The 23,875-nt window shown below is 32.3% G+C and overlaps 1 protein-coding gene across 1 annotated transcript; it reads left to right on the top strand.

Annotated features, from left to right (window-relative positions):
- Positions 1-11,546: 11,546 nt before the first annotated feature.
- On the top strand, positions 11,547-21,743 carry LOC117909284 (AP-5 complex subunit zeta-1). Its single transcript, XM_034823246.1, has 16 exons — positions 11,547-11,725; positions 11,836-11,976; positions 12,479-12,570; positions 14,611-14,707; positions 15,681-15,724; positions 16,251-16,339; positions 17,063-17,154; positions 17,243-17,389; positions 17,917-18,064; positions 18,211-18,287; positions 19,250-19,321; positions 20,039-20,086; positions 20,157-20,284; positions 20,386-20,545; positions 20,647-20,857; positions 21,341-21,743. The coding sequence occupies exons 1-16, from the start codon at positions 11,615-11,617 to the stop codon at positions 21,391-21,393; spliced, it is 1,710 nt and encodes a 569-aa protein (XP_034679137.1). The 5' UTR covers positions 11,547-11,614; the 3' UTR covers positions 21,394-21,743.
- The last annotated feature ends 2,132 nt before the right edge of the window (positions 21,744-23,875 follow it).

Below are 23,875 nucleotides of genomic sequence, written 5' to 3'. Positions count from 1 at the left end.
GATGATGAGTTGAAGAGCTTCCAAGATGCTCTTTTATCCCTTGATTGTGAAATGTGGAAAGTTAGAATGATGAAGGTCCATGAAAAAGAACTTTGTGGTCATTTGATTAAAAAAATAAACTAATTTAATATGGGATTTATAAATGCATCAATTTAAACTCTCTTTGCATCCACCAAAATTTTTAAGGTAAAAATGTTTCTTGATAAAATCCCTAAAGTATTTTTGAACACAAAAAATACAAAAATAATTAGAACCCATGATGTCGACTTTTAGAAGATTGGACATAACTCATATATCCAACACTTAAGTACTGAACATAGTTATGATACTTGAAATTGATGGGTTGGATATCTCATTTATGTCCACCTGGACACCATGAGTTCAAATTTTTTTTGTCATCCATTTATATTATAGCTTTTATATCTAGCGTTTTAATTTTAATCATTTTATATGTTTGTATAATTATTTTTTAAAATAAAAATTAAAAAATAAGTAAAAATAAGTAAAAATAAGTAAAAACAATTAAAAATTGATCTCTAAAAGCACATTGTTTTCTATTTTTAAGAACAGAAAATAGAAAGCAGTTTTTTGACAATCAAATTGATCTCTAAAAGCACTTTGTTGCTTCATTTTTTTTTTTATAAGTAAAGAGAAATATATTAGATAGAGAGAGGAGACACCAAACTAGTGCCCTCTAGGTATACTAAATTTATTTACTTATTTTTTGTTGCTTCATTTTATATATTTCATCAATTATTAATTTATATTTTCTTGAACCCTTAAAGATTTTTAAAAAATTGTAATTTAACATGATTATTAATTTAGTATATTTATTTGAGTTGGAATTAAAATATTTTATTATTTAAGTAAGATTATTAATTTATCAAATATTTATTTATTAAAGTTTAATTGTATATATATATATATATATATATATATATATATATATATATATATATATATATATATAATTTCAAAAATTTCTTTCTCTAACTAACATGAGTGTGTCGTATTTGCCTATATTCAAAGGACCCACAAGGTCAGGAAGTAGGTATCCTTATATTCAAAGGACCCGCAATTACATAAAAGAAAGTCGTTATATTTGAAGCACTCACAATTACGTAGAAGTAAATATAAAGTTCTTTGTTGTTGCTTTCAGATCGAGGGAGAATCTTTCTTCGTTTATTTTGCATGATGATGATAAGTTGAAGAGCTTCCAAGATGCTCTTTTATCCCTTGCTTGTGAAATGTGGAAAGTTAGAATGATGAAGGAGATGAAATCCATAAAAAAAAAAAAAAAAAAAACTTTTTTTCTGAGTTTTTTCTAGGGGAATTTATGTAACCATACACCAAGGGGCAAAATTTTGCCTTTTGGAAACTTTACTTTTTACTTTTCAAATTCAGTGAATTTTGTGGAAAATAAACAACCTTTCATACACTGTAATAGTGATGTTGAGACCCTTCCAAAAATACCCTCCTATAGTTTGACATCTCTCCTAGTTGGATAAGTTGCTTGTTGTCCACTTAAGCCAATGACATGGCTCAGTTACATGTCATCGGCCAGCTAGATATTCCACATGGATTGATGTTTTAAACAATATTTACCCCCAAATATCTTCTTCTTTCTTCAACCAAACCTTAACACCAAAAACTCATGTTCTTTCTTATTTGTTCACAGGCACAACCCATCACAAGGCGAAAGGATCCATAAAAAATTTGGTAGGTTCTCAAATCGCGATAACCCATCAACCCCAAACGAACCTCCAAACTTGATCTCTTATTTTGTTTCTCCTCCATCACCATAAAGAAGACGACATCTTCATTTTCCCACCAAACATCAATCTGAAAACAAAAGTCCAAGTGCGAATCCCTTAACAAAGGCCAGGTAGACAAAAAAAACCCATTTCCTTCTTCTTATTTCAGGAGTGACAGTCATTTTTCTCCTGGTTGTACTTCCTATTTTGATTTTACATCCAAAAAGGAGAAAGAAAGCAATTGAGAGAACGAGATAACGAAGAATAAAAATATTGTAGTTGCATTTAACTTTTAAAGCAAGGGTTTTTCCAGGTGATATATATATATATATATATATATATATATATATTATTAAATTTTGTAATAACTTTATATTTTGATTTGTCATTTTGATTCTTTGAGATTTGAATAATGTCATAGTTATGTGATTTGTGCAATTTTGTGATTTAAACTTGATTACATTGCATATTTCTACATGTTCAATGTCCATTCATATTGTATCTAAATTTATATTTTAATTTATTTAGGGTTTATTTGAAATGAAATATGACATAAAATTTGATAAATGATGGGAAAATGAGATGGTGGTAAGCTATATTGATTTTGTTTTATTTTCTGAATTGTTGTGTTTGTGTTGTATGTGGTTGTTGGGAAGAATATGGAAAAGAGAAGAAAAATATGACTATTGCATGTGAAGGGAATACAATTTTTAAGAATGTTCAAACAATTTGTTGTTTAATGTTGTTTATATGGGATTCGAGATGTTTTGTTGTTTAATGTTGTTTATCTGGGATTCCAAAATGAGTAATTTGAGTGATCTTTTATAGTTGTTAATTGGTGAATCTAATGCATGGGAAAATAATTCATGTTTAGTCATGAGTAGATGAATATAAATTTTAAAAATGATTGGGATTAAAGTTTGAATAAATTTCTTAATAAAAGTTTTGAATTTGTAATGAATAAGGGTTGAATTGAAGAAGAAAATAAAACAAATTTAGTAAAGCGGGCATGAATTTATGTGGGAATTAGGGAAAATAGTATTGGAGCCTTAGGTTCAAAATTGATGGTCACAACCACAAATATGAAATTTGTTCTATTTATGTGTGTAGTGGTCATAGTAAGGGTCTACCCTTGGATGAAGGGGTTGGCCGTAATTCAGTTAATGACATTTGGATGAAATTATTGTTTTCGTAAGAGGTTGCAGTAAGTGAATTAAAGACTGACCCATTTGTTTGGAGGTAGGCCCTTAGTTGTAAATATTGTTGTGGTTTAATCTAGATAGTAGGCAAAATAAAGGCTGACCCATTTGTTTGGAGGTCGGCCCTTGGTTGTAAACATTGTTGTGGTTTAATCTGGGCAGTGGGCAAAATAAAGGTTGACCCATTTTTTTGGAGGTCGGCCCTTGGTTGTAAACATTATTGTGGTTTAAGTTGGGCAGTGGGCAAAATAAGGGCTGACCCAATTGTGTGGAGGTCGGCCCTTGGTTGTAATATTGTTGTGGTTAAATTTGGGCAGTGGGCAAAATAAAGGTCAACCCATTGTTTGAGGGGGTAGCCTGAAGAGAGTGACATTTGCACAATTTGGCTTGAAGAGTTACCAAAACAATGGTTAGCCCATGAATTGAGAGGTTCACTCCCTAACTTATATAACATAGCAAATTACTACGAAGTAAAATAGAATAATTGCATTGCTTAATGTTAAGTATACACTATGCATGTCTATATTTACACCATTAATTGTAGACTATGAAATGTAAATGAAGCTCGTTTGTAAAGTTTCAAAGATAAACGATGTATTAATATATGATGGTCATAGGCATGATAATCAGTTTTGTTATAAGTAAGTTGGTTTATGCAGTGTTATTAAGAAATTAGTTAATTGTTTCAGCTTGACTAAAGGTTCATGTTTCTAAACAGGGGCTGCACATGATCGAGTAGCATTTAAATGGATCCAAGTAATACAATTTATTGTTATCTGCACATTGGAGGAGAGCTAGTAAGGGATGAACATGGCAATGTGGAATATATGGGTGGGAGACGAGAGGGTCTAAGTTTAGAACGATCAATGACATATAATGATTTTGTTTCAAGGATTTGTGGGAAAATGAACATCAATATAGTGGGACGAACATTTTCATATACTCTCCCGTTTGATTTATACGCACTTCAACCATTGAAAAATGATGAAGACTTGACAAACATGTTTCAATTTAGTGACCGATGTGCACGTGTATATATATGTTTAGCATCAACAGTTGAAGACGATGAAACGATTGAGAATGGAGGACAAGGGTAAGTTATATCAAAAAAATATATAATCTTAAATGATTCCATGTATTTATTTATTTTGTAATATTTATGTTTATTCATTAGATGTTATAATGCAGCTTGAACGAAACAATCGTAGGGTCTAACTCACTGGTCCCATATTCAACAAGAGATGTTGATATTAGAATGCAATCACGAGGATTTCATCAAAGATGTGCTGAATCACATGTTGGTCCACTAGAGTCAAGCCGTTTTGAGAGTGCAATATTGGGTAGTGGGCATACCTTCTCAACTACAAATGAATTTCGGGATGCAATATATCTCATGTTAGTAGGAGACCGTTTTAGATATAAGTTTAAGAGGAATTGTCTTAAGCATATGACTGTAATATGTGTTGTTGAAGGATGCCCTTGGAAAGTAACTGCTCGTGCTGTTGGGAGAACAAAAATAGTTCAAGTGCATACATTTAGAAATGTACATAACCACTCTTTAGAAGATGTGTCAATTTTCGAACCAGTAGTTCGTTGTAATCGAGCCACAACTATGATTGATGATGTTATTTGTTCAAATCCAGATTACTTACCCCGTCAAATATGTAAAAACTTTCGTCGACAATACGAAATGCAATTTAATTATTGTCAAGCATGGAACTTGAAAGAGAAGGCTAAAGAACGAATTCATGGTGTGCCGCAATGTTCATATAAGTTGTTACCTTGGTTATGTACAAGGCTTATTGAAACAAATCCAGGGACGATTGCTGAATATAGATGTTCGGATGATGGTCATTTTATGCAATTGTTTGTTGCTCTTTTAGTGTCAATACAGGGGTTTCAACTGGGATGACGGCCTATTATATCAATAGATTCATCCCACATGAGTGGGCCATACAAGGGTGCTTTATTTTCAGCTTCTTCCTATGATGCTGATGATGGCATGTTTCCATTTGCTTATGGCTTATTTAGCTCTGAGAATTACGAGGATTGGCTTTGGTTTTTAGAGAAATTGAAGATGGTCATAGGTGAAAGAGATGTTATAATAATATCTGATAGGCACCAAGGGATTATTCGTAGTGTTTCAGAGGTATTTGGTAGTGAAAACCATGCACATTGCTATCGTCACATTAAAGAAAACTTCAGTAGCTTTCTAACAAAGCTGAACACTAAAGGGAGGAAAGGAAAGGAAAATGCTTTGCAAATGCTTGATTCTATCGCTTATGCTAGGTTAAATTGTGATTATGAGGTTGCAATGGATACTTTAAGGACATTTAATCATGATTTGGCGAAGTGGGTTGAAGAAAATAACCCTCAACATTGGGCAATCTCTAAATTTAAGAAGATGCGTTGGGATAAGATGACAAGTAATTTGGCCGAGTCTTTCAATTCTTGGTTAAGACATGAACGACACCATAACATTTGTGTTTTATTCATCGAGCATATGGATAAGTTAGGATCTCTTTTAGTCGAGCATAAAAATGGACTTGTAAAATGGAATGGGTGTATTGGTCCTAAAACAGAAGAAAAGATTGCATTGAACATTGGAAAATGTGCAAATTATATCACTTATTTACACTTGGGTAGTTCGATGAAAGTATCCAATGGAAAAGCATTCCTGGAAGTGGACTTAATGGATTGAACTTGCACATGTAAAGCATGGAAAATGTCTGGAATCCCATGTGATCATGCTTGTGCAGCTATACGGCGAATGGGGTTTGATGTATCTGATTATGTTGATGACTGGTATAAGTACAATTTGCAAGAGAAGATATACTCTAGAAGCATGAGTACTTTGGTAACGCATGACATGCCAATGATTGATGAAGATGGAACCGTTCGTGATGCCTTGGGTCATACTTATCCCTTTCTTAATCCTCCAACCACAAAGCGACCTCCTGGAAGACCTAGGAAACGTCGAATCGAGTCTCAATTCATGTAAAAAAAAAAACGGTTCATTGTTCTCATTGTAATCAGCCTGGGCATAATCGTACGACATGTAACAACCCATTGCTGTAAGTTTTTTTTATTAAACTTCATAATGTAAGATTGACTTTATATTAGTATGAAATAGTTTGATAATCTTCGTTGTTGTTTCCTTGATTATAAGCAATGAGTAATTTATTGGATTTGAAGTGTTTGGTGTACATATATTGTGATTGTATGTTGTTCTTCAATATTATGGGATATGTTACATGATAATGTAATTGTAATAGCAAAATATGTACCTTGGTCATTATTGTTCAAAGATGGCATTGAAGTGACATAGATTCATATGGCGTCCTTGGCAAAAAAAACAAGATTGTTAACTAGTGGGCATAATCGTGGCCAACCTTTACATGTAGGGGCCGCGATTGGCCCACCAAAACCAAGTTCTCTTATTACATCATTCTTCACTTTTGAGAGTAAATGGATTCCAGAGAGGAATCTACGGCCAGAACAACGACACCGTATGTTCATATTATCAATACATTAAACAACCATAATTCATTAATAAATTAATCAAATGTTAAAGACATGTGAACGTGAATATAGTGTTCCTATATACATTCATCATAATTATTACACAAATATAACATATATTAACAAAGAAATGGGAAACATTTTGTTACATCAGGTAAATGAAAATCATTGAGATCAATTTCCTCTAGCCTGTCAATAATATGGTTATCAATAAGGGTGAAATTATTATATATAGGGTCACCCACTATGATACCCACTGCCAAAAAAAAAAAACAATGTGCATTTTAGTGGGTCAGCCGATTAAACAAATGGTATGGCTCAAAGTTACATACTCATCTAACCAAATCAATATAGTTTAGGGAAAAGTGGGATTTGATTTACTAATAAGAAAATATATGGTAAAAAGAATCCCAAATATTTTAAATTAGTATTATCTTCATCTATTTAAAAATAATTTGAAATACATGCACTGAGTTATCCAATTATTCCAAAAAATGTCATTTTATTTTTTATGTTATTCAAATCAATTGACAACTACACTCCTCCATATAAATGTTTCCTTATTATTTTAGATTTTTTTTTATTTTTATTATTTTATTATTTAAGATTTTTTTTCCTTTAGAAACAAACACCTTATAGGATTCTTATTTTAGTTTTCTAAAAGTTTATGAAATATTGTCAAACAAATCATATTTAATCATAATTACCAATTCAAAAAGTAATAAGATTGTTTATTATATAATAAAGAATAAACTTCGTAATATATAATTATTTTAATATTATAACAAATTTTATTTATTATTATATTAAACAATTATTAATATTATATAATAAATAGAAATTTATTATTGGTTTATTTATTATCAAGAATATGAATCTATTTTTAACTTTTTAATACTATAATAAATTCTGTTTTTTTTTTTTTCAAATTCTTACTTTATAATGTTTCTAGAGAAAAAAAAATTCCCAAATAATAAAATAATAAAATAATAAAGTAATAATAATAATAATAATAATAATAATAATAATAATAATAATAATAATAATAATAATAATAAAATATCTAAAAAGAATGGAAATATTTATTCAAAGGATTCTAATTGTCAATGGATTAGGATGACATGACAAGTAAATGACTATTTTTGGGAATAATTAAATCATAAATTAAAAAGTGCATGCATTTTAAATTATTTTTAAATAAATGAAGATAATATTGGAATTTTCTTTGTCAACCAATCAGTTTTAAGAAAAAAAGTTCTTGTAACGGATAAGCTCCAGAATTAAGGAGGTTAGTTTTTGTATATATATATATATATATATATATATATATATATATATATAATGTATATATATGTTCATGTAAATTTTGATTTTTTTGTAAATTAAAATATAATATTTTTTTTATATTGATAAATAAAAGCCATATTGTTTTAAACTACTTTATTCAACAAACAACAAGATCGGTGGCCCCAACATTGATATGGTTACAAAAATAGCTATAAAAGAAAATATGACATATCAAAATTCAATTCAATAAAAATCATAGTCCTCAAACCTCTGTTTCACTAAAAAGTACGTAATCCTACAATTCACTTCATATGACCCATGAAGTTAGCGCCATCAAGATGAATTGTCATAATCGAAACAAATCTACATAAACAAATAGAGACCATTTCACATTTTAAACTACAATATCCATCAAACAACAAAAAGAGTTGGTTTACAAAATTAATGAAGTTACAAAACTACTAAAAGAAAAGAGTAACCTACCATTTAAAAATTTTCTACATTTGTATTAAAAATATATGGTAACAAAATTTTCTATTAACATTAATTTATTTAAATAATTAATATTATTAATAATTTATCTTATCAAATTAATTTTAATTTATAAAATATTACTGATAAAAACTGAAATTTTGATTTAACCAAAATAAAGATGGATAATTAATAATTAATAATTTTGATTTATAATATTGTTCTTATGATTTGTTTCCTTTTTATTTCTATACTATATCTAAAAAACAAACAAAAGACGGCCACCACGAGTGAGGCATCAAGAAGCCCCTTTGCTGAATTCTTCTCCAGGCAAGCATCATTCCCTATTTTCCTCTGCCACTCTCAATCCTAGCAGGTACTAATCTAATCATGTTATTAATATTTCTTTTCAACCCTAGTTTGCTTCCCAAGAAAATCCATCCCCCATTCCATTTCCGGGAAAATTCATCTTCGTTTGATTTCTAAGAAATATCCATCAAAACTCCTAAGGAAAACCAAAAAAAAAAAATGCTTTTATTTTGTTGCTCCCTGTGTTTTCTGGATCTGTTCTAGGGTTCTATTTGCTTTTGTGCCATTGGATTTAAATTCTACAAACCCTAAATCCACCATTTTTGAGCCACGCTGAAAACCACAACCTTTGCCCTCAAATTGTGGATCTGTGTGCGTGTGCTGGTAAGTGGAGTTCAAATACACCATTTCTTTAAATTGATTGCTTTTGTGCCATTGGATTTAAATTCTACAAACCCTAAATCCACGATTTTTGAGCCACGTTGAAAACCACAACCTTTGCCCTCAAATTGTGGATATGTGTGCGTGTGCGGGCTGGACTGGTAAGTGGAGTTCAAATACACTATTTCTTTAATTAATCAATTTTTCCTTTTATTTCCATCAAAGCCTCTTTTTAAGACCTACAGCTTAAACCCTAGAATTTTATTTTTATTTTTTGACAGTTACAAACTTACAACCTCACTAGTTTCAGTGACATTTCCCGTATTTTTTTTTTCTGAAAAATGGGTAAAAAATACCCATTAATACCAAAATCTCGGTGATATTTTTAAAAAATTACCCAATTTTCTGTCAAAGATCTCAACAAGCAACAATATCAACCCAAATTAACTCATAAATCCATTACATTCGTACCTGGGAAAGCTCCTCTCAGTTCAGACCACCTCTCTTTGTTTTCACTGCAAGTTCCCCTCGCGAATTGTGGCTGTGAAAGAAAGTGAAAAAATACGGGTTTTTGGAGTTAGGGTTTGGTTCAAGAGAGAAGAAGGGATTTGGGGGGTTTGGTTCAAAGAGAGAAGAAGAGATTTAGGGTTTTGATTTAACACAGAAGAAATGATTTCGGGTAAATCTCACTATTATATTTTAATAAATATTTTTTTTTAAATATTACCACATGGAGTGTCTACATGTCATATGAGCCATGTCATTGGCTTAAGTGGAACATGACTTTTCTGAGTAATTGATTATGTCAAAGTGTATGAGGGTATTTTTGGAAGGGCCCTCAATATTACTATTACAGTGTATGAAAGGTGATTTATTTTTCACAAAATCGATTGAATTTGAAAAGTAAAAAGTTAAGTTTCCAAAGGGCAAAATTTTGCCCCTTGGTGTATGGTTACATAAATTCCCCTTTTTTCTATAGGTCATTTGATTAAAAGAATAAAATAATTTAATATGAGATTTATAAATGCATCAATCTAAACTCTCTTTGCATCCATCAAACTTTTTAAGATATAAATGTCTCTTGGTAAAATTCCAAAAAGTACTTTTGAACACAAAAAATAAAAAAATAATTAGAACCTATGATGTCTACTTTTAGAAGATTGGAGATAGCTATATCCAACACTTAAGGACTGAACATAGTTATGATATTTGAAATTAAAGGGTTGGATGTCTCATTTATGTCCACCATTTCAAGACTGGACACCATGTGTTCAATTTTTTTTTGTCCTCCATTTATATTACAGTTTTTCATAATTTTTTCATTTTTAAATTGCACTTACATTTTTCCTAATTGTTTTTTAACCATTTTTACAAGAAGTTTTTTTTATAAAAAAAATTATATATGAATAAGCCCTAAGTGAAAATAGATTTTCATGTTCTATGTTATATGGATTCAAACAAAATACAAAAAAAAAAATGAAATTAATATGAACATAGCTACAATAGACTTCAAATAACTAGGGTTTGTGGTTGAGAAGAAATGTGTTAAGAGGTAAATCCAATGATCCTAACCGTTTGTTGTAGATACTAGTGAGATCAATTGGGTTGTGAGTTCTTTTATCATTATATGTTTTTTCCTGAAATAAGAACCTTTGTAACAATTTTTTCATTTTTTATTTGTAGAAAATATTAAATATATCTTTCTTATTTGAAAGACAATGGGCCAAGTGAAGGTTTTTTGGCTTAATGAGAGTTGGTTTAAGCCCACGACAATCTGTAATTGACGGGCCCAAGCTCAGGTTGTGACAATGTTGGCAATTAGCTCAATTGCAATCAACATCGGAAAAAAAAAATGTCTTTCTTGAGTTGATCATCAAGCTTTCAGTACACAAAACTGGGCTCGGGTCTAGTCCATTAAATTGACGGGCCTACAAGACAGACCTTAACTAATTCACCAACTTGTTTGTGCTGGACCAAGCCCACCTTAAAGTGGGGTAGGCTAGCCTGTTAACATAAGCCTCTTAAGCAACATAATACTTTATGACAACATAACTTCATTCTAACATCACTACTAATGAATAGGGAAAAATTTTCTAGATAGGTTTGTAGATACCTTCTTGGGACGGGCTATCCAAAATCGCAAGGTGGATGTATTTAAAAGTTTTTAAGGTTTAAATAGGTGCGAAGTTGTTTTTTCGATATGCACATTATCTTGTGGGCGTAAATATTTTTTTTAAGAAAAAAAAAGAGAGGTTATTCATCAAAATGATTATTAAAAACTCAATTTTAAAAATATAACCCGTCATTTTTTTTTTGTTTTATTTTAATGAAAATATCATATTCTTTTTGTCGTAAAAATAACCATTTCTTTTAAGATGTATATGTAAATACTTAAAGTAATTAAGAATATTTATCTTAAAAATGAGTTATTCTTCAAATAAAAAGAAATAAAAAGGTAGAGATGTTAAATTAAAAAATATGAGATTATTTCATCTTAAGAAAAGGGGGAATTATTAAGACACGAACAACGGTCACGATTTTTACCCACGTAGCACGTCGAAGAAAACGACGTCGTCTCATAACGAACCGAAGCGTGACCAATCGTCACTGATAGAGGAAAGCACTGAAAACGGTGAAAACACTTCAAATTCATATTCCAAAACAAGAAAAACAATTTGATCTGCTTCCAAAATGGTTGATCGAGACAAAGACTGGGAGTTTCATCTGAGATCCCTCTCTGCCACCGCCAGAGACTCTAATTTCTCCGCCGACCCCGCCTCCGATCCCAATCTTCTCCCATCCGTCTGTTCTCTCTACCACAAATCCTCACACATCTGTATATTGTGCATATATTTGTATTTTCTTTTTTATTTTGATGGATGAGGTTTTTGTGTGTGTGTTTGTTTGATCAGCTGAGGAAGCTTTATGAATTGTGTAAATCAGAGGAATCTGAGGATTTGGTGGCTAGGGTTTATCCGCAGATCAATAAGATCTTTCAGAGATTGGTAGCTTCCGTTTCGCAGTCTCGAACCTCTAATGGCCTTCTCTTTCTGGTTTGCGCTTTCCTCTAAATTTTTTATGTTTTATTTTTTGCTCTCTAATTTATTTATTTATTTTCTGTATTTGAACTGACAATTTTAGCAAAGATTTGTGGGCTAGTCATGAACATTAATGCGCTATTTGGTTTTTAAGAAATTTAAGTTATATTTTTTTTATTAATGATTGGAAGAAGACAGTTGTGAGTGCTGTTTGATCACTGAGAAACAGCTGGAAACTTCTGGGTTTTATATTTGAAATGGCATACTGTTGCTTGGAAATACTAACTCCTTCAGCGTACTTTGCTCTCTCTTATGTTCACACACTATAAAAACCTTAGCCATTAGACAACGCTGTTGCTAAAAGTGCCACAGATTCTCAGTTACCTTTTTCTGGTAATTTAGTTATTTTTAGACTTGATTTCAGCTACTGTGTTGGCCACCTAATAAAGTAATTGACATCTTTTGTGTTACAAAAGTGGCCTTGTCACTCATAATCTTTTTTTGGTTTATCCATCAGGCCATTCTTCAGTTTTTCCTTGATTTTGGTGAGATTGTTCTACATGATGCTGATCCATCTCTAAGGACATTTTTTCGATCATGCTTGAGCCGGTAATGATATATTTAATACTTTCATTGTAATAGTTATTTCTGCATTCTTTGGTTTAAAGATCCCTTCTTAATAGATACCTGTCAGTTATTTCTACTGCTGTTCTTGGGGATAGTAGGCATGATTGTGTGTCTATTGGTCCATTATGGTTTGTTTAGTTGCCTAAAAAAGAGGAAAAGAAAATACAATTGAGGAGAGCATAAAGAAGAAACTAAACATTTTCTCCTGTATTTTCAGTATAGAAACAGGAGAAAAAGTTGGGGATACAATTGTTTTCCTTTTATTTTATTCATTCTTCTGGAACTTGGACCAATCCAAACAGTCGAATGCCCTAGAGCAACTGGAGGAGAAGTTGGTGATACAATCAAATCCTCTTGTTTTATTTATTATTTTGAAACTTGGACTGATCTAAATGGTTGAATCCCTAGAAAGGATGGAGAAGAACTTGGGGTAGAATTTTTTTTTATATCGGAGACAAGATTGTATTAGAATGGACAAAGTGATGAGCAATCCTCCCCAGATTTACAAAAGCTAAACAAAAATGAAAGACCTATTCTTGTATACTAAGAAGACCTATGCATCAATGCAGAAATGATAGAGAAAAATCAGTACAAAACCTCTCAATCGAATGAGGTTTTAAACATCTTAATAACCATGAGGCATGGCATAACAGCATCTCAATCAGATAGAATTAGTACAAATCTCCTCTCTTCATTATTCAAACTCTTATGGCCTACACATTGAATGCCAGTTGAGCTGAATAACATTTGAGAGAGATGCCCTTCAATGCGTTGGTAAAGGAGGCCTAAAAAGATGGATAGAAATGAATTAGATCCCAAATTGTCTTTGAAGCCCTCCACTTGTCCTTGAGAATACTAACATTTCTTTCCTTCCACACAAACCGTATGAACGAAAGACAAACGATTTGCCACAAGATTTTGCCTTTGATGGAGCTCTCCAAACCCCAAGCAATTGAGGTAGAATTGTTTCCTCTCATTTCATTCATTGTTTGAAGCTCCAAACAAAATAAGAGGAAACAACTTTATCCCCAACAAAATGAAGGAACCCAGGTCCCTTTGTGTTGTTTGTTCAAATAAATCTTTGGTATTAAATGAACTGGTGTCTGATTCCAAGATCTAGTTTTGTTTAAATAGAACACCTTTAACATTTTTAAGCTCCATTAAAATGGTTGAATGGATCAAAGATCATCAAATTTGGTTGATTGATCAACTCCATTCCTTGGGCTCATTTCATGGTTCTTACAACTTGATTAGTCGCTTGATTAATTTGGATTTCTTGTTCTTCTTTGCAATTTACAGCCTTTTTGGTGAGAGATCATGCCAAATGCTTCTTTTTCTTCTTCACAACCATCTAATCCACATGGAGGTTGGATTTCAATTAATGAAAATTTGCATGCAAAAAGTATTTAGTCACTGGTTCACATTGTGGTGGAGAACAATGGTTACAATTTCACAATACTATCTGATGTTCATCAAACTATGAGCCAAATTCTTCTTCTAGACCATGTAGCTCTTATCATGAGTAGATTGCACTTCTTGATGATTTACATGTAAATGCCAAACCATGTAGCCATTCAGTTGTGCAGAACATCTACAGGGATTTCATAATAGCATTCAAGTTTCAATCCTAGTCATAACACTACAAATTGCTTCGTCAAATGTAATCTTAAGTTTTATACTTGAGATGAGTTTTGATAGGCCCAAAAATATTAGATTAATAGAGAAAGTTTCAGTGAGTTCTAGAAGGTGCTCCAAAATTATGAAATTTCATTAGATGAGATGAAGCAAATAATTGCTTTGTAGATCTTGCTGTTGCTTTTCTCTCCTCAAGTATTAAGTAGTACAATTAACAAATCAATTTGGGACATTGTTTTGATTTCCATGTTAGTTTGTATTTTTTTTCCTTCCTTTTTAGGCATGTGTTTATCTTGCATATTCTTATATTTGACATGCCTTTTCTTAACATAGAATTCTTTATAACCACAAATTCAATGGTTGTCACACACCAACTATGTATTGCAGTGAGTTTGCAGACCCTGTTGTTGCAAAAGCAACGCTTGATTTTCTGATTTGGAACAACAAGAAGATTTTAACTTCTTTCCCGACGTTACTGCCACAGGTATGCTCAGAGATTCAAATATTTCCTGCTGAAATGAAAGAAAATTTGGAACCTGATGGAGAGAAACTTGTTTTGAATTTTGCCACTTATTGTGTAGTTGTTATGATACAACAGTTGTAGTTATCTATAATACCTGTATTGTGATAAGATATATTTATGTTACTTAACCATAAAAACACGGCACTGTTGAGCCATGTCAAGGGAATGCTTAGCCATGGAAACACCTTCATACATATCCACCTAGGGCTTACTGTCTGTTCAGGCTAGTCAGGGTTAAACCCAGCCAAACTCAGCTCTAACAGACTAACTGTAGATACCCAGCATGAGCCTTTCGAAGCTTTACCTTCATTTTATTTCTTCACCTAAACTTACCGATCATATTTTTCAGAGAACAGCCTAGAGAATTAGCCTGAGTTTGAGTGCCCCAACTATGTATAGAAAATTACATTGGGCCAGTCTAGGGCTAACCACAACTTCAGGCTTGATATCTGCCCAAGTACTGCCTTGGTTGACCAGCTTAAATTTCAGGCTGTACAGGCTGATCTTGGCTGATTCCCCTATGCTGATCCTGCAAGATAGTAGTCTTTGGTGGGTTAAATTGGATTTGGTTCTAACCTCCAGAAATTCCCGACTTAAGAAAGATAAAGATGGAAAATAAAAATAAAAATCCATGGTCTTATTTAAGTATTTGTGGCTTGCAACGTCTGAAACAAACAGCTCATATTTTCTTTCTCCACTAAGCCTTTTGTATAATTATGGATGAAAATTTATCAAAGAAATAGGAAACTTGGAACAGAACATGGGTTTCAATTTTTGGCTTGACAAGATCGAGAGGTTCTATATTTAAGTGAGGACGAAGATATCAAATTTAAAAAGCCCAAGTGAATTAAGCTTAGTACTCAATCTTTTTCTAATAAAAAGAATTAAATGTTATGATCACTTTTATCTTCATCTAATCTTAATGTGTTTGCAGTTTTTTCCATTACTGCTGAAGCTGATTGCTTGGAATGGAGAGAAGTAAGCTTCCTATTTTGTCTCTATTTTAATGTCAACTGAAAAAGGTCCTTATTTATTTGTTTTGAAGTTTTGGGTAAGATATTAATACTAATTGATGGAACTGTGATTTATGTGTGAAGCAGTTCATGATTGCTTCTGTATCCCTAGTTTTATATATTGCTCTTTTGTTATCTTGTCATGGCCAATCAGATTTAATATGGTAGAATTGGAACTACTCTTTGTTGATTTTTTTCATATGCTTTAAATTCTAATATAGGTGTATAAAAAATGTTGGGACTGTGTCTTTCACGCCTCTTTTTCCTCTTAACTGTAGTCAATGCTGCTCCTCTGCTATAACTAATTTGAAGTGTTTTGGGTATGATCCCTGTGGTTGGCAAAATCTTGTTTACCTATCGTGATTATGATTCATATGCAACAGATGGTGACTTGTTTTAGAGAATGCTTCATAGCAGATTTTTTTTAATATCACATCTAACTGGATTGAATTGAGGATAAAAAATGTTTTAATATCTATTTTGTCATGCAGATTAGAGAAATCATTTATAAAGGTTTTCCCAGGATTAATATCTCCTGGGTCATTTCTTCCACTGTTCCCATCAGTGTTGGACTTGCCAAGTGAGTGTTTTTATTTTTTATTTTGTTTTATTGCTTGCCACTAACTACTTCATTCTGTTTTTATTTCTTTTATATGGTGTTCTTGTGATCTTTTGGGTCATTTTACCTTTAGAAGCTTTATAGATAATCTTGTTGAAGACTGTAGACATGTTTGCTATATTCAATTATCTGTTGGTGTGCACAAGAGCATCACATTTAACATAGCTACAGGACATGCCAAAAGCTTTGAAAATGTCTATACACAGGAAAAACAAAAGTTGAATAATCCTTTTCCAAGTTCGATGTTTGGGTTCTTTAGAATTTATTTTCTTTACGGAACATGAAAGAAAATACATAATGATCAAGATTTGTATTTATTTTGAATTTTTGTTTTGCGTCGTGTGATAGCATTTCTTAAACTAATCTATGAAAAAAGGGGGAAAAAGCCATGTCAACTTGTTCATGTTTGAAGGGAGCAGCTGTGATGGTCAAAGTGTTTGTAAAGCAACTTTTCTCTCAACATTCTTTTGTTCTTTTCCTAAAAAAGAAACACGTCAGTTGTATTTCCCACAAACTTGTAATATATTTTTTCCTTAGTTAATGATGCATGCAAAGATCTTGCCTGTGATTTTGATAATTGGCCTTGCGATTTGGAATGTTGAACCATGTTCTAGGGCATTATGAATTGATATTTTTTTTTTCAACTTACATGTTTTGACATTTCTTTTTTCTCATTTTTCACAGTATTGGTAGTGGCATTGGAGAAGGTAGAACGTAGCTCTGGACCACTGATTGGTAGTAGCATAGCTTCAATTCAGAAGAGTACGGCTCCTGAGGTTATTTTTAAAACTTATGACATCTTACATAAATGGAAGTTAAATTAAGCTAATAGTTCAATTGAGGATACCAAATGCATGAATGCAGATGCTACTTGCGCTAATGGATGAAGCTTATACTGGTTCAACAATAGGAGATGGAGGAGGAGACTCTGAATCTGAGGATAGCAATGCAATAGATGTAGCTGATCCATTGTTTTTTGACCTTCTTAAAGATGAGAATGATGGCCTTGCTGTATGGTTTTGTCTTTGTCTTACTTTTACATTACATTTTGTGTAGCAAGTGTAGTGTAGGAATACCAAGGAATCTTGATTCTTCCTAAGATTATTATTCTCTCTCTCTCTCTCTCTGATAGATGGATAGGAAGTGGGTTGCAACTAAAACAAGGTGCAATGAAAAAAGAACAAAATATGGATATATATGTACATGTACACCCTGAATTAATTTTTCCCATTTAGTATTATTGTTTCTTTGTGTTGGAGCTTATTACAATATGTTGATGCCATGGATATACCTTTTCTCCCCAAGAGTCAGAGTTCAGTAATATTAATACCTGGAGCTTGTCATGGGCCTACCTCTAGCGTTGGACAACTCTATATTTAGTCATGGTTTTTTCTCTACTTGATTTTTTCAAACAGGGACTATTTCCATTTGCAATAATATATTTATACATGGTATAACTGACTTATTTAGGATTTTCTTTGACAATCAACCTGAGAGTTGAAGAAATAATGGTTATTAACAACCTATGTTGTATTCAGGAACGGCACTGGACTTCTCCTGGAATTGCTGCAGCTCTACAGGCTGCCATTAATACCCCTCAGTCTGATAGGCTTAAACAATCACTCAATATGGCACCTCGGGTTCTTGATATGTATTTTGCTATTGCATTACGTGATGTCAATAATTGTATGTTGTTACCACTTTTATCTTCATATTTGCTTGACATCAAATTTCATTGTATAGGAAGCTTGCATTTGCAGAAGGCATTTATAAGATGTATCATTAGCCTGCTAATGTGGTGGCAATTCTGAATTTCTACATTTCTATTGCAGCTTTAATCTGCGCATTACTTCCCCTAATTATGACAAGGAATGCTACAATATTTCCCGACAAAATTTTCTCTTATGAGGTACTTGAATAGCTTTTCATATAGTTTTAAGGTTCTCTTTCTTTTGAATGGAATTTCTTGTTTTGGTTTGCTTTTCGAATTTTTATTTGTAAAGGCAATAACATACTGAAAGAAACAAGTACCTTGTCATGCCTGGAAACTGAAGGAGATTCAGGAGATTAGAAAAGACATTTTTTAGAAGGCCACCTTTGGTTGTCTTGGGTGCGTTTGGACATTGAGAAAGAAGGAATTTAAGTTCACCATTGGACATCAAATTATTCAGGATCAGTTTCCACCTTTTTGGCACTTCACGAAAGGGAATTGCTGGCCTACTGCCATAGCTGCCACTATGACCACCATGACAACTGCCTAGACCTCAATGTCTTGCACCCTTCCTATCTCTACACCCACCATTACCAACATACCCCCACGAATTTGTTAGAACTTAAATTCTAATCCAAAAATTTGAATTTCTGGGGATTTGATTTTCTAGGATTCCTCAAAAAGGGAACTATCAATCCAAATGTACTCCCTGATGCAAAGAGTGTTCCTGTTGGCTTATTGTCTTTACTGAAACAACATTTCCAAGATTAAATTTTTTACAGCTGCCTGCTTATGATTTTCCTGCTTTGCATTGATTATACATCTTACTTTATTAATAAAAGTTGCATTATCAAGAAATAAAGAGTGTGATAAGTTACCAATGCATGCACAAATATTAGATATTTTTTATTTTTGTAATGTAGCCTCTTTTGTATCTAATGTTACCTATTCTCTTAGCTTCTTCTGTACATTCTTGTTTTTCTAAATGCAATAAAACTGTTGCTGCTTGAACTTGGAAGCTGCATTTGTATTTATGACCTTAAGTTACTGATATGATATGTTTTCCAAATCAAGGATTTTTTGCTGGGAGATTCTTACAATGAATTACAAGTTTATAAAGTTGGTAGAGCTTTGGATTTCTGAATTATATATCTTTGTAGGTTCGAAAGAGGCTCTTAGAATTTATGCTTGCTGCATTCCAGCGATCTCCAGATTTTATTGCACTGCTGAAGGTATTTTCCAATCTTGTTTGTATATTTAATGCTGTAGTGATAGTATTTCAACCACTTGGATGAATGGTCCACCATACCTACTAAAATTTTGAAATAAGTTTAAATGGTAGTAAGATAATTAGAATAATGATAGTCCGAAACTGGAATTGTAGAATTTGATAGATAAGTATATGTGGCACCTAACTAAAACCTTATCCTAACTATTAGAAGAATGAATTAAATAGGTTACACCATAAAAACTAGTACAAACTGGGGAAGATGAGTTGTAGCTTGCTGGATAGACCCCAGCACCCTGATTGTGTCTGTACATCTTCTGAAAGTGTTAAACTGTTGTAATTTTATTGGGTAGAAAACTATTCCTTCCATGCTAATATGAAAATCTTTATTGGCTATTGGAATTTTCTTATATGGACAAGGTGTGATTTTCTTGGACAATATACCATAATATGGAGGGATTTATAGCAGTGAAACTAAATGAGGCCTTTATAATGAGCCTTATTGCTTATTAAAGTGTGGTTTACCCTCTGTTTTATTATATATGTTGGGTATGCTTGTGTAAGTGATAATTGTCAGAAGAGTGTATGCATTTGTTATAGCTACAAACTATGCAATATATCTGTGTCTTTTAATGTACTTCTGATGGATCTTTTGTAGAAAACTTGAACCTTTTCTACTCCTATGTATTGCACAGTTGTGATCATCTTAAATCCCTTGCAGAAGCCTATAATGGACAGACTTGCAGAAGCTTATGACAGCACTGCAAAGGTCAGTTGTCTTCCTCCTGCTGCTCTAGGCGATGTTGAACAACTTTTTCTTTATTAGTTTTCTCCCACAGACAGAATTGGCATTGCAATTGTGTTGGGCCATTGGGGAGCATGGAGGAGGTGGTGCATCACATGGAGATGCAGCTCGTGAGCTTTTCGAGAGTTTAGAACTACTTTTGTATGAAAACCTTTCTTCTAGGTAGGTGTTTTAATAGCCCTTCTATTTGCACTTTCTGAGATTTGCATTGTAATGTTGGCTATTTACATGCTGATTTTTATCTCTTCTATTTGTCTGGGAAGTCGCCTGGGCTTAAGGCAGGAGTCAGCTCTTAGCTCCGATGGTGCAACTTTCAGAAAATCATCACAGTCAAGGCTTCTATGTTTTGTTGTGACTGCTATTGCAAAGCTTGCCACATACCACCGTGAATTATTACCAAGAGCACGTGTATCTCTAGCCAAGGTCTGTTTATCAGGTTTTAACTGTAATATTTTGTTTATCAGGTTTTGCCAAGGTCTGTACATTGGTTTGTGCTAAAGCAAGTTATATTGAATGCATTTTAGGTAGCTCGATCTCGAATGTCTGATGCGAGGGTTTGGAGACGTGCACATGATTATTTGGGCTTAATGAATGAACCAGCAATATGTTTGTCTGTTTTGGGGCCTTCACGACCTTCTCATGGACATATGCAGAATCCAGGCACTGTCAACTGGAGTGAAGGCAGCAAAAAGATGATTGCTCATATTCCATTTTACATTTTAGGCGAACAAGAAGGTATGAGATTTCTTTTCGGTATGATGGTATTTTTACAAGAGTTAAAAATTCTGAAATATGGATACAAATGTTGAGGGTTGGATCATTCAGCTCAAAAACCCTTCTCCTATTTAGAGCTCCAAAGGGGATTAAGATCATTTTTTAGGTCAATCTCACATTGTTCATACCCACATATACTCGTGAAAAATAAACGCAATTTGTTCATTCATGATACATTTATAGTTTCCAGGATTAGTTCAGAACACATTATAGTGCAGTCTCTCACCCAAAAGAGTATGTGAAGCACCTCAAAGATTAAAAGATGAATAAATAAACCCCTGTAATAACTCCACATGTGAATTGAACATTATTCAAAAAGTTGATGCTAATCTCACCTTTATGAGACGGGCTTAATCAATGTTTATCCATTCCGGGAGAGATTAGATCTGGGTATATTTGTTTTGCGAGTCATGGATTTATTTCTACATCCTCTCTTTGTTGCAGGCCTACCCTTCCATGATTTTTCATTCTCAGACATCCTCCCTAGAAGAAGATGAAAGATGAAAGCAGCTTATATATTTGCTACTCAGTCGTTTGTTCTTCTGCGCACCAGGCATTTCCCTGCTTGGACATATCTAGAGATGGCAGAATTAGAGACTCGAAGCTACAGTTAAAGGAAAACATCAACGAAGATATGTTTTTCTTCTCACCCCATAAATTTTACTTTTTGTTTTTGGTCAACATAACCCTAATTTTGGGGCTATTCATCTGGCATATCCATATTAATAACTAATAAACATTCGTGACCTGTTGTAATATTCAACCAACACAGCATTATTTAAACAAAAAAGAAAGGATTTAATGAAAAGAGTGAGGTAAATCAAACCTCTTGAATTTGAGGCTTCAATCAACCTCATGGATTATGATTCCAAGCACCCTTTATAATCAAGATTTTTTAAGATAAAGTCTACAGACTTTTTCCTTTGGATTATGGTTCGAAAGTACCTTCATAAAATATGAAAATAAATGAAGGATTTATAGTTTATAATATTCACTCAAATGGATACGATTAAAAGTTAAGCATTCTTTTAATGCTTAAATAATATTCATGAAACATTTGAAACTTTGTATTTTTTTTACAATACAAAGTCTAAACTAATTATTAAACATGATTAAGAGTTTACTGATTGAATAGGGTACTGACCATCGGGCATTAGAATGGTGCATTAGAAGGCACAATAGGTAATTGTTAGGCCACCTAGAGTTCGATTGATTGAAGCAGTCTTCTGACCTTTGAGGGATAGGATTATTTGAGCCAACCAACTCAATCGATTCCCCCCAAACCAAACCTCGATCGATTGAACTAAAAATGCAAGTTTTGAAACCAAGTCAAGGGTAACAAACTATGGCCAAACGTAGGGATGGCAATTTCATGGGCTATTTGGGTCACTTGCCCATCCCAACCCTATTGGGACGAGTATGAAAATATTACATTCGAAGATGGGATGTGTTTGGGTACATTCTCGAAAACCTGAATCGGGTTCAGGCGGTATGAGTTTTATACTAACCCAGTCCGTCCCACCTTGAATGTAAAAGTAGCAAAAAATCCCTTTAGATATTTCCTTTCCTAAATATCTGTCCTAAACCATATTTGAACATGCAAAGCAATTGAAATCCATTTCTCATATTCAAATGCAAAGAGCAAACAACTCCTCTCTCCCACTTTCTGCCCTATTCCTTCTTCCTTACACACATCAATTGTGACCTTTTTTTTTGTTTCAATCACAATCACTAACCCCTTGAATATGACCTCACTTCATCAATTTCCTCTTCCTCCAATTCATAAACTGAAACCCCATCCTTCTTGTTTCAATCTCAACCATCGAAACCCCTTCGCAACTGCTATAGAATCATCGAATTTTAAACTCTACAAAATTGTAGAAGAAATAGAAGAATTTTTGCAATTTGGGAAGAATATGAAAGCCTTGAAAGTGAAGAAGATGAAGTGAGGATTTGACAAGGTCTTGTCTTAGGGATTTGCCTTAGGAGGGGCCAAATCCATGATAGATCTACAATTTGGGGTTTACATTAACGGGCAAGAATGAGATTACAAGTCTTCTATTAAATGGGGATGGGAATGTATCAACCTGTCCATGTTGGGTTTGGGACAGAGATGAGAAAAAATTATTTGATTGGGACAGGAATGGGATAGGGGGGTGTCCAATCCCAAACCTTCCCCATTGCCAACCTTAGTCAAACTTCTTTACTTTTAAATAATTTTTTAAGATTATTTTAATAAAATATAAACTTAAGTTTTTCCTCAAGCATGAGTTCATCCAATTTGTAAAGATAAAATCAATTTAGAATAATGAGATGAAATAAGGTGCTTTTAAAAGACTAATGCAATTGCAATAAACCTAATGCAAATGGTTTTGATTGATCTTCTCTTTAAGATATTTTTTCTTTTTCTTGATTACCCTTTACTTGATTCATCTTTCTTATTATTATTTTCAACATATTCTTGTCTAAATGCTCTAAGAATAAACTATTAGTTCAAAAATATTGTTTTATTATTATTAAAACTAAGATTAACTAAACTTTCATTTCATCAAATTTATTAATTTTACATATTTAAAAATTATACAAAGTATAGATTAAAATTTTTGAATCACTAATTAAAGTAAAATTTTATATATTTCATTATAAAGATTGAAAATATTTTACAAGTAAAGTATTAAATAAAATTATAACAAAGTATAGAGTTAAAATTAAAATTTTACTTTCTATTTTATAAATACAATTATAATTAAAAATTAAATAATAAAATTAATTAAGAATTTAAAAAGTTAAACTTAAAATCTAAAAACCACTAAAACTATTTTTTCAAATAATATTTTAATAAATTTAAAATCCTTTATTTTCAAAACAATATAATTACAAATATCCATTTCATAAAAAAAAAAAAAAAAAAAAAAATTATGATTAAATTATTTTTAAAAATAATTTTCGAATTTTATACTTACCAATAGCAAAAGACAT

The sequence above is a fragment of the Vitis riparia genome, chromosome 19, assembly GCF_004353265.1.
Source record: "Vitis riparia cultivar Riparia Gloire de Montpellier isolate 1030 chromosome 19, EGFV_Vit.rip_1.0, whole genome shotgun sequence".
Taxonomy (NCBI): domain Eukaryota; kingdom Viridiplantae; phylum Streptophyta; class Magnoliopsida; order Vitales; family Vitaceae; genus Vitis; species Vitis riparia.
The sequence above is the reverse complement of the archived record's forward strand: the minus strand, read 5'-3'. Positions and strand labels throughout refer to the sequence as shown.

Bases quoted from the DNA above. Each gene is read 5' to 3' on its own strand.
- LOC117909284 (XM_034823246.1), top strand. From the start codon at position 11,615: ATGGTTGATCGAGACAAAGACTGGGAGTTTCATCTGAGATCCCTCTCT. The intron at 11,726-11,835 runs GTCTGTTCTCTC...TTGTTTGATCAG, and splicing joins ATCCCAATCTTCTCCCATCC to CTGAGGAAGCTTTATGAATT. The intron at 20,858-21,340 runs GTATGAGATTTC...TCTTTGTTGCAG, and splicing joins CATTTTAGGCGAACAAGAAG to GCCTACCCTTCCATGATTTT.